The following is an 11,844-nucleotide window of genomic DNA, read 5'->3' as shown; positions in this document are numbered from 1 at the left end:
TTTTTTTTCTTGACTGCCACATGATAGGGGCAGACTGGTGTGATCAGTGTGTAGAATCACATTTGTTCTGTACAGACTGTCATCTGCATTTGTATGCTCCAAATCTGTAACTCCTACTAGAGGTAGGTTTGTTTTGTAAACCTGTTTCCCCTTAATCACTGAGACATTTACTTACTATATGGGCTGTTTAACATTGGTTTCCCCTTCAAAAGCTCAGTAGTCTGAGAGGTGAAGCAAAAGGAGGTAGTGTCTTTTATAAAACCAAGTGATACAGTCAGAGGGGAAGAAGAACCCATGAACTTTCAAGTACACAAGTTCCCCTGCAAGTCACTGAAAGTATAGTCTTGTATATGGACAACATTTAAAAAAAMCAAAATAATTGAATTACATATGAAAGACTGTTCTTGGTTTCAGATTCTAAGGTGATGGTAATATTGTTGGAATTCTATTTTCCCTCCTTGAGCTAGTGGCATCAAAAACTTGTTTTCTTTAACTTAGGTATTTGCTAAAAGCCAGTGACAATTATATTTTTGCTAAGTGGGAGTGTTTCTTCACCGTAGTCTTTTTTTTGTTCTTGTTGATTTTTTTTTCTGTTTCTACAGGTGACAGATGAAGAAGGTCACCCTTTCCAGTTAACAGTTGAAAAATTAGAAGCTGCACTACAGACAGCTAAAGAACAGGTAGGAATAGATAGCATTAAATGATTTCTGATTTTCATGTTTTCCTAGTTATTTTGTAAGCAACATAAATTCTCAGCATTGAATCACTTACACGTTTTCGTGTGTATGAATTTTGACAGTCTTATAACTGGGGTAGGTCCAACTCTAGCAACAGCAATTTAGTTAATTTTCTAACATGCACAATATAATAAAACATGGAGAAACCCCTTACTCTGTTTTATGGAGAACAGATGTTAATTTGTTTTTCAAGAGCAAGCTGTTTCCTCAGTGAATTTTTATGGAATTTCTGTGAAGGAGCTATTGTTTAGACTCTAAGAAGACAGAATATGCTACATTAATGATCCATTCCATTAGTTAGAGATCTATCTAGTGGGATTCTAAAGGGGGCTCTTCTGAATTGCAGCTAACAAGGAAGATTGAATACCATGTACTGTAGTATCATTGGAAGTCGGAGAGTTGGAGGAGGAATTGTTCCACATTTTTCCAGAATTTAGGAAACTTCAGTAGTTCAAAATATTTATCTTATCATTTTCAGTGATTTTTATTCCATCAACAGTGTATGAATATTATTATATTATTTGTCTCATTATATGTCATCCCTGTTATCCATGGACTTCATGGAAAACTGTAAATGAACTTAAACTCARCTGTCTGCGATACTCTTCATAAAGACCCAGCCAGAGAGAGCAAAGGATGAACAGTGAAATATTTTGCCAAAAATGAGATGGTAGTGGTATTAATAATGGTTTCAAAACAAGAGATCAAATAGACTTGTTGTGTCCTAGCCCAGGATAGAAAATGAGGTTTGCTGATAGGTGAAGCATGCAAGCACAGTCAGTTGTAAAGGGCAGTATTATAAGTAAGGTCACATATAAAGTAAGTGGGTATTTTGGATACATACAAATGTGCAACAAAATTGTTGTTGGCTGGGGGGGGGGGTTGATTTTGAGGGTTTTCTTGTTTTGGTTTGATTTAGATATTTTGGAGCTCTCCTAGTTAGCTGAACTGCTCTGTCAGGACGGTGCCTATGTTTAGACATGATCTGTATGTCTATGTCATCTTCTGTGCCTATGCCAGTCTATGTGAGAYTGAGCATTCAAGCAAATTGTCACTTGATCTTAGCAAAACTATTTAGCTAGCACCCAAGCTCTGTTACTACGGCTATCAAAATGTGAGCTGTCTGGACAAAATGCTGGATCACAAGGTACATTAACTCTTTAGAGATCTGCATTTCTCTGCCATTCTTCAAGAGCTGAAACATTCTCATGGTTAATATTACAAACATCTGTATGCATGTAGTATAGTAAATAGCTGGAGGAACAATTAGCAATTGAGAAACTACCATCCCACAACAGCTGTTCCTATGAACACTAACTCCTCCCTCAGCATCTTCTGCTACTTAATACATGTCAGATGTGACATATGCTAAACTGAAAAAACAACTGCATAAAGTTGATATCCATGCAAGAAATTCTTGTGGAAAAGCTGTTATTGCTTTGGGATTTACATCTTAGCTTGTTTTCAAGTAATTTCTTCCCATATCTGGAACCAAAGCCAAAAAACTGAAAGTTATTTCTTGTTTGTTCTTTACTCTCAGTACCCATAAACCTTCAGACAAATTATATATTGAGGGAAGAGCAAATATTAATGCTCCCTCATAAATGATTTTTTTTTTCTGGAGTTCCTGTGGAGTTGCTCTTTGCAAATAATCCTCCTTTGAAGGAGGAAATAAAAGTGCTAATTTAATTTCAAGTTTATCCCAAACATTAATAAAGCAATTCCTCYTGTCAAAAGAGTTTAACTCTTGAAAGTTCCTGCTGTAACTATTACAGTATTTGACTATGCATATAAAAATATCTTTGTAGAATATAGCTGATGTTAATATAAAGATTCTTTTAGCAAATAGCAGATGAATTTGAGATATAACTGTAGAGTTAAAAATATGGATTACGTTCATACTCATAATCTAATTTTTGATCATGTGGAACTCTCCTCATTACACAGTAGAATATTCACAATGTCATATAGTAGCTGGAAGAAAATTCTTTACCTAGATCTCCTTTCATCCCTCTGCACCTCTCTTAAAATATCAAATAATTTATTTTTCAGCCTTTGACTTCTGCACAGTCTCTTAATAAATAAATAAATAAATAAATATTTAGCCAGTTGTAGGATGTGAAAGTCCAAATTCCATTCAGCTTTCCCAAAGTATATCCATAGTAACTTTGCTCAGTCCTTTGAAACTATTTTGGAAGTATGGCTGTAGAACCAAGAATAAATGTTAATCTTTACAACATCAAAATCTTGCCTGCTGACATTGATTTCTTTCTTTTTTTTTTTCTTCTTTTTTTAATAAGAGCAGTAATTATTTGCTAATAGACTATTTAGTATGTATCTGGGAGTAATACTGGAGAARTTCTGAAATGAGGTGCATAGCCGTAACCTCATTCTGTATGCYAATTATGAAAACATCTTTTTATGTGTAATTAAAATTTTTTCGAAAGCTAGCTCTTCACTGARGAGTTGGCTAACTTACATCCTTGATAGTCCTCTGTTTGACATCATTGACATCTCTGATTATCAGTTTTTCTTTTTTCAGGGCATCCGAGTCAGAGCATTAATCTTAATCAACCCTCACAATCCGTTAGGGGACATTTACCCAGCACAGTTACTGAAAGAATGTCTAGAGTTCGCACACAGGTTTGAGTCATAGCGCTGTTTGCTTGTTACTTAATTTTTCATTATGCAACAAAGCAGAAATGAAAAATCACCTTTGGTATTCTCCTGTTCTTTGGTTTGTACATGTTCCCAGGAGGTGGTATACAGGGTCCTGGTCATGTTTGTTGTATAACTGTCCTTTTTGTTTGGCCTTTCTGGGAACACTAAATGCATTATTTAAATTGGGATCCAACAATRTGCTTCTGAATGAAATATCTTTTGGATTTTTAATGTGTGGTTTAAACTACTAAAGCTTTTTATTTGCTTAATGATATTTCTTTATTAACCTGCTTTGATGCATGGCTCAGAAAAATGACAACAGGTGATTACCAAAGTCTTTAGCAGTGAAAAAATGTAAATATGACTATTGCTGCCACTTGAAATATTATCCAAATAAGAAAATAATAAAATTTGATGGGGGGGAGGAGGGAGAAGTAATTTAATTATCCAAGAGTAATTTAGCTGCCTGAAGTGTCTTAGTATCTTTTATAAGCAACTCACTTGCCTTCGGTGGAAGATACCTCCAAAATGTCTCTTTCCCATTCCCCATCTTTTATCTTTGCCCAGCTCAGAGCTTGCATTCTAAGCCTTTTTTTTTTTAATATATGCCTCTATTATTTCAATGAGCTTTTGCCAAAGAATCACTGCAAAATTCTGAACATACTTCAGAATCTAATGTGCTTATTTCTGACAAGCTGAAATAGGTAGGTTAGTATTAATTGTTCATTTTTTACCAAAGACTCCTGCTGGTTTATTTTATTTTGAAACAGTTACATAATGTTCCTGCATGTTCCTTTTGGCATGTTTTCTCTTTTTACAGAAACAGCAGTGAAGGTTGGTAGAGTTTAGTGCACTACTTTCAGTTAGCAGTTTTTTCAAATGGAAAATGTATCTTTTTTCCAGCATGGTCCATGGATTTCAGGATGCAGCCAACTTAAGTTGAYACTAAAATGTTAGAGGATAATGATTAGGAAAAGAAATATTTCTAATATAAAAGCTTTTCTGAAACCAAGCTTCCTTTTTTATATAAAAAAAATATAGACGTCAACAATCAATTTAAATCAGGTTTTGTTTGACTGGGGAACCTGTGCTACTTGGATGTTTAAAGCATTCTGCCACTTGCTTGCTATATCTGAATATGCCCAAAGCTTCCTGGTATGAAGGATGAWAATTCTATGATGGTTGCTGTTTGTTGTGGCTTTCACAGTGTGAGTCTATTAGAGAGTTATCTTAAGTTATCTTAATTTAACATCTGCATTTGTTTTCAAGTTAGTGAATAATTCTTGTAGGGTAAAGAGGACTATAACATATAGTTCTGTTTATTTGAAATTTTAAATATGGCTTGTGTGGGGACCGGGCATAATCCTGAGAACCATTGGATTAAGCATGCAGTCAGGTTTTATTTCAGATATTGTGGAATGGAATGTTATTGCTACTGAGAAATAGCAGATATGCATGAATAGCTGGGGATGCACAGGTGCTTACGGCATTCCTTGTGACCTTAAAGAGAGTTGATTTGGGGGTAAAACTGGTAGGGTGAGTATAATAGCAAATAGGCATGTTTATGGGTRCTTTGCCATGGCAGTAATTAATATACATATGTATATATGTATATTAAGACCTTTCTTTTAAATATGTTAATATGCCTGTGTTTGTCTGTGCATAGATATGAACTGCATGTAATCGTGGATGAAATATACATGCTGTCTGTTTATGGTGATGCCACCTTCACCAGTGTTCTTAGCTTAGATTGGTAAGTGTAATTTCTTAGTGGAGATTGGAAGATACTTAATCCTAAATAGAACCTATGCCATTTTTTTTTTCAAACTTCTGGTTAGTCAATATAACTAACTCACATCCAGACCTTTGCAATTGTGAGACTAGTTAATACAAGAGATGTTCTTCACAGTCTACTTTAAATGGCAGGTCTCTTGCTTCCAGCTGGTGTGCAGTGTAGTAATAATGATCAAAAATAGACAGAGCCCGTAGTCATCTTGCCACTTCACTTTTTTTCCATTGTTTCCTGTTACATACTGTAAAGATTTCACTGTAGTGCAAATGAAATTGCTGGAAGTTGTGCAGGTTACCTACTATAGTGAGTCTCCCTCCTGACTAATATGCTGTTGGGCTCTTAGTTTCCTTGCACAGATGATGAAAAAATAAATGTTTCAAGAATATTTAAAGCTATTGGTATCTAACTAGTAAAGCTTCTTTCCCAAAAGTACGTGATTGTCTTTGTATAACTGTGCAAGTTTCACACCGATGGTAAATTTCCAAGTCCACACAAGTACCACCAAGCACAGGGAGTGACTGGTTATTGTCTTTCCCATACAAGAACATGGACCATAAATGAACCACATGCAAACCAATATATGAACCATAAAATCAAAATAGTTTTGTTACTATGAAAATTCACGCAGTTCTATGTGTCTGAAGGAGGAAATCTCCGGCTTTGGAAAAAAGTTACACAAAGGAGAAAAGCCATCTTCTTCAAATAGTCCTCTGAGGTATATTTAGTTTAGTTGCACCACACTGTGTAAGTACATAGTACTAAAACGTTAAATTCTCCCTTTTGTAACCTGAAATGTAGCATAGCTGAGCAAAGAATTCTTCTCCATCAAGAGCCATTCTGCACCAYTTATGGAAGTACAATTTTTGTTTCAGTATTAGTTTGATCACTATAATGAGAATCTGTGGGAATTTTAACTGGTCTGTTATGTCCTAGTGCAAATCATTTTCTTTTCTGTTTTCATCTGTGTGTGTTGTAGGATAAAGTTTTGTTACAAGATCTCTGAAAAAACTCATAACACTTTAAAGATTCGTATAAAAATTTTACCAAAATGTATTGTAATTTAACATATTTAAAATTTTTTGTAACCTGTATAATTCCTTCCTCTCTATCAGTGATTTTTTTTTTTTTTTTTTTACTTTTCTCATTCAGTGTACCAGATCCAGAACGGACACATTTTATGTGGGGTTTTAGCAAGGTAGGTCAATAAATTAAAACATAATATATGATATTTCTCCACAAAAATTTCTTGGACTATTCTGACATAATTTGTATTATAGTGCCAAACTGAGTTTCTCCTTGTTTGTTTATTTTCTTCTCCAGTGGTCTAGAATTTATTAAAGTACTGAGTTTACTTTGTGATCTACTTCACAGAAAAAAATAATGCTTATGTATTAAAGGCATTGCTTGTTGCTGTATTTGGTGTGAGAAAACATAATGAAAGTTGAAACATATCATTACCTTTCAAATCTGTAGCATTCTGTCTTTCCTTGTTTTGGAGGGAACTGTAAACTGATGACTGCTTAGAAACAACAGTGATATATAATGGGGACAGAGCAAGGGTATAAGGCAAGTGCAGTTTCAGTAGCTGGCCTCTGAGGCAACCTTGGTAAAGTCATTAACTTCTCTTTTATTGTTGCTGTCTACATATGGAGATAATTAACATGCATAAAATCTTACCAGTCTGTCTAAGAAACCCATAATGCTTCAAGAATGGGTTAACAATTATATTCTCTAAAAGTTCTGTTCTCTATTTTCTCAAAAAATTCTTTTTTTACCTGGGTTGTACTATTTTCTGTTGGCCTGGCAGCATGTTGCCTTCCCCTTCCCCTTCATTCCTTCCCCTCGCCTGCCACGCAGTAGTTCTGAAGTTGCTGGCTGTTTTTTTATCACACTGGAAGTCTATTTGGCGACATGTGGATTTGCTCCAGAATTTCAGAAATAATATGCTTCCAGCTAATGTTATGAGCATAACACTCCATGGCTAATCGTTTGGTTGTCAGTCCTTTCACACTTGAATAGGTAGCACATGCAATTCTGTGTGAAGAACATTTTCAAGGTTCTCGTATTAGAAGTGAACACTTGGTATGCTACGTAGTTTTACAGCTCTCACTGCAAAGTGGGATTTATTTGGTATTTTATTGGGTAGGCACTGTTTTGRCTGCTTTTTTTATTATGGGATGGAACAGACCTTGTACTGTGCAAATGATCGTTTCTAGAAATAGCACAGTAGTCAATATTTTTAACTTTAATGTTACTATATAGTTGCTATCTTAAATTTCTTAGGGTTGATCTTTCATTCTCTGTGTGACTGATTTCCTTGCCTCTAATGGGAGTTTTACTCAATGAAGAACAAAAGACTAATTTCACAAATATTAAAAATAGTGTTTTGGTTTTGAAAGTATTATGTACAAATGTATTGATAAATATTGTTTTCCATCAAGTTGTTACTACAGATTAAGCAATTGCAAGAATAGAAAGCTAGATTTCATGCCTTGCACAGTAAGACATATAGCATCCTGCTTAAGGACTCAGGGAAAGTTTACTTTAATATGTTTATGTTATTGCATACTTACATAGATTTGGAAACACTTATGAACAGTGACTGTTACAAATCACAGGTTTAAATAGCCAATATTCACATTTCCAAATTTACTCTCTGTATTAAAACTTCTGAGAACAGATAAGATTCTTCCTACTGTGTCATCAGAGGCTTCTATTGCAGGGTAGGAAAACTTTATTTTGGCACGCAGTTGATGTGGCAATCTGATTTTTCTGGGAATTTCTTTCCTATGTAGCTTTTTAATGACTGTRGGTGGTGTTTTGATAAAATACAAGCATAAAGGTGAAATTTCACCTCTCTCTCTTCTTTTTGCCCACCAAGGATTTTGGTATGAGTGGTATCAGAGTTGGAGTACTGTATACRAGAAACGATGAAATTCGGAAAGCTGTGAATCAACTGGCTGTCTTCCATGGCTGTCCTGGACCTGTTCAGCACGTTCTCAGTCAATTCATTAGTGACAGAGGTTACCCACGCTAGAAATGTTTCCATTGAATCGTATTATTTTTCCTTTGTAGGTAGAAATAAAACAATGCTATTTTTCTTGCTTTGGTAGACTGGTTGGATAACGTGTTTTTTCCCACCAACAAGAAGCGACTTAAAGAAGCGCAGAATATTCTTGTGGATGGACTTGCAGATGTTGGAATACCTGTGCTCAAAAGTTCAGGAGGACTGTATGTGTGGGCAGACTTCAGAAAAGTATGTAAGAAGTTTGGAAAGAGGTGGGGAGTGGAAAAAAAAAAGTCATGTATGTTCTTACACATTTTAGTATCAGTCTTTGAAAATTCTTTTAAAGAATTTATGAATTTGTTCAGTCTTTAATATAGTTTTATTTTCTTCTTTTAGTTCTTAAAGTCTCAGACATTTGAAGCGGAACTTGAATTATGGCAGAAGCTCATTGATGAAAAACTCCTGATTAGTCCTGGAAAAGCTTTTTATTGTTATGAGCCTGGRTGGTTTAGATTGGTTTTCTCTGATTCTGTAGATAAGATTTACTTGTGTAAGTGTGTTTTACTTTTAATGTGCCATGAAGTAGTATGCAAATTTTAAGAAAATGTAACATTACAAATTATAAGTTCAAATCTGATTGTTTCCTCTAGTCTTATGAGGGATATTTTTAGAGTTTGTATAAACTGGGAATTATTAGATTGGCCCAATGCACAAAACATTTACTTTGGATTGTGTTAAACTTTTAAAGTTTTCAGAGCTTCACTTTAAAACTCATTTTCAACTCTATCAGGAGTCAGTGAACCAAATTTTATGTGACATGCTCTTTCCTCTCTCAAATCACCATTTCTATCATGTGAGAATTCCCTAGCACCACTCATTTTTATGTGACTCTTATTTTGGATATGAAAACTTCACCTCTTATGTCATAAAATACTTAATCTTGAATCAGTGCTATACATTGTTGTCAAAGGGATTGTTTGTGAAGTAATGGGAGTAATAGGAATGWAGAATCATAGAAAAACGTATGTTGGAAGGGAACTCTCTGGGTCATCTAGTACAGCATCCTGCTCAAAGCAGAGCCAGTTTGTGAATCAGAAGAGGTTGCTCAGGGTCTTCTTCAGTCAAGTTTTGAGACTGTCCATAGATGGAGATTACCCAGCCTCTCTGAACAACCTGTTCAGTGTTTAATCACTCTCATCGTGAAAATTATTTCCATATATCCAGTCAGTATTTCCYTTCTGTATCCACTGTTTCTTTTGGCAAAGAGAAATTTGTAGTGAACTATATTTCCTTTTTATAGGTATTCAGAGACTTGAGCAAATGCTGCACACTGATGCTGCTGAACCAGCTGCAAACAGCACATTTTCTAGAGTGCATAAAGCATCTGCATTAGAAGAAGGTTCTTCAGGCAACCCTTCAAACACACCAGCAGATGATGTCTCCCAGCCAAAAAATATACTTCTTTATAATAATCATATRTGCATTTAATGACTTGACACAATTTAGCATGCTGATGTTTAYTAAGGGAGCCTATGACCAGTATTTTTGGCTATAACCTTACCTTAGCAGTTTCACTTTGCTGTCACCTGGCATTATTAAATTGCAAGTGGAACTGCTAAAATTGAATTTTAGGAAACTGGGCATCATGGATATTCTGAAATTGGCCCCTCTTCAGCACAGTGCTCAGTTTCACTCAACTTCAAGTGTGATAAGTGTCAGTAAAATTGGAGTCTTATATGTATGCTTGCACAATTSTTGAAAAACTGTTGTACATGTAACTATATATTGTAGCCTGTTCATTTTAATCAGAAACCTGAAAGTACTGAGTTGCAGTTGATAATCAAATGTTGCTTTTTTTTTTTTAAGCTGGCAAAAAGTTTGTATGTATTCATGGGAGATTTCTTTAAGCAATTTGAACATTACAYGCATCTTTCTGAATATGCATGCTAAGCAAGTACTTTCTAAGAAAACATTTAGCTTACTGGCTTTCAGGATCCCTTCAGTTTTTCTTGTGTGCCAAAAATCATTGCAAAATATCAGCGATTTGGACCAGTTTTGTACATTAAATATAAAAATACCTTGAATTTCTGTAATTACACTCATTTGACAGAGATGTTTGGTGAGTTTTTATACATATTTTTTTAACTGTTTACACACTTCATTCACAATTTGTTCCATTATTTAGGTTTGGTAAGGGAAAACTGGAATTGCAAAATTAATAGACAGCTTCTGTAGAGCCTCAGTAGGAGGAGTGTCTCACTGTGGTAAGTGTTACGATCCCTGAACTTGCAATTTATGTTCATGACCTTTTTGGGATCGAGGTAAGGCTGACTGGTCTGCAGCTGCCCAGATCCTCCTTGCCCAGATTCCTGCCTGCCTTGAAGACAGGAATGACATTTGGTTTTTTTCAGTCCTCAGGAACTTCTCCTAATCACCATGACCKTTCAAAGATAATTGAGATTGGCCTTGCTCCCTCAGCGTTCATGGTGCATCCCCTCAGGGGTGTATGTCCATTTTGTTTACATGTTCYCTAATGTGATCCTCCTCCACCTAGGGTAAGTCTTCCTTGCTCCAGACTTTCCCACTGGTCTCAAGGTCCAGCAGAGTTGTAACAGAAACCTTTGCCCATTTTCCAGAAAGACCTTTAAATCAGTGTTGTCTTGTGCATGTTAACAAAACTGTGTAAAGCTCTATAGAATTTTTGAAATAGCTCAATTTTGAACAGGGCATTAGGGGCAGCCCTGCTATCAGGTGGACTTTCCTATTTGTGCACAGCCAAATAGTAGTTTCTGACAAACTAGAGTTCACTTATGCTTCACAGAGACTTCTTAAAGACTGACAGTACTCTGCTCTGAAGCATCCTAATTGAGTGAGCGTGATTTATCCCACAAGATTTCTCTTTACCTGTTTTATAGAAAAACTAAATTACAACAAGTAGAGGTTATAGAGAGCCTTTATTCTCGCACACATCCCAGCAGTGCAGGAGAAACACGTCTCATGCACAGATCCCACAGAGGCTTCTCTGACTAGCATGAGTGAGTGACTTGTATACATTTCTTTGATTGGTATAGTTACTATCTAACACTCTCTTGATTAGCTGTACATCCAAGTTAAAGAACAAAGAAAATGCAATTTTCCACTGGAATTCTGCAACTTCTAACCAGTTCTATCCAGTTTGAAATCCTGGGATGCCAGACAGGATTTGGTGAGTTCATAAAAAGTGTGGGATACTTCCTTTGTTCTACTTTAAGACAGTGATTAGTAAAAATGGAGTTAATTTTCCTACTATTGATTATCTTTTACTTCCACACCAGCCTGGCTGTGGATGCACTGTCATCACACAGTAACAGAGCTTCTATTTTGTGATAAGACTTTCTGTATTTATTCTTTTTCACAGAGAAGCTCTTCTGTACTGTCAGTATCTGTTATGCTTGTGCATAGACAACATGGGGGAAAAAAAAGAAAGCAACCTGATTCAAATGCAAAATCACAGGTGGATAGTAGTCAAGAAAATGATGCACAAAAGTGCATACAGAACAGAGAGAATAGGAAATGGAATAGAGAGCAGGAAGGGAATATAAGTTGAAATGTTATCTTCCTCTATTTCAGAATCTCTCTCTCTCCACTGCCCCAGAAATATCTAGCCC

General features: G+C 35.5%; 1 protein-coding gene across 1 annotated transcript in view; it reads left to right on the top strand.

The window, feature by feature from the left end:
- LOC146592718 (1-aminocyclopropane-1-carboxylate synthase-like protein 1) overlaps window positions 1-10,041 on the top strand; it is a 15,752-nt gene extending 5,711 nt beyond the window's left edge. Inside the window, exons 7-14 of the mRNA XM_085310579.1 lie at window positions 603-680; window positions 3,280-3,380; window positions 5,065-5,151; window positions 6,340-6,385; window positions 8,072-8,213; window positions 8,304-8,446; window positions 8,594-8,747; window positions 9,498-10,041. Coding sequence (XP_085166705.1) covers window positions 603-680; window positions 3,280-3,380; window positions 5,065-5,151; window positions 6,340-6,385; window positions 8,072-8,213; window positions 8,304-8,446; window positions 8,594-8,747; window positions 9,498-9,685 — 939 coding nt within the window. The 3' untranslated portion in view covers window positions 9,686-10,041. The remainder of the gene's footprint in view (window positions 1-602; window positions 681-3,279; window positions 3,381-5,064; window positions 5,152-6,339; window positions 6,386-8,071; window positions 8,214-8,303; window positions 8,447-8,593; window positions 8,748-9,497) is intronic.
- Window positions 10,042-11,844: the final 1,803 nt, after the last annotated feature.

Source organism: Rhea americana, unplaced genomic scaffold (genome assembly GCF_003343005.1).
Source record: "Rhea americana isolate MKP2758 unplaced genomic scaffold, rheAme1 scaffold_32, whole genome shotgun sequence".
In the NCBI taxonomy this organism is placed as follows: Eukaryota; Metazoa; Chordata; class Aves; order Rheiformes; family Rheidae; genus Rhea; species Rhea americana.
This window is presented reverse-complemented; position numbering and strand designations above follow the sequence as displayed.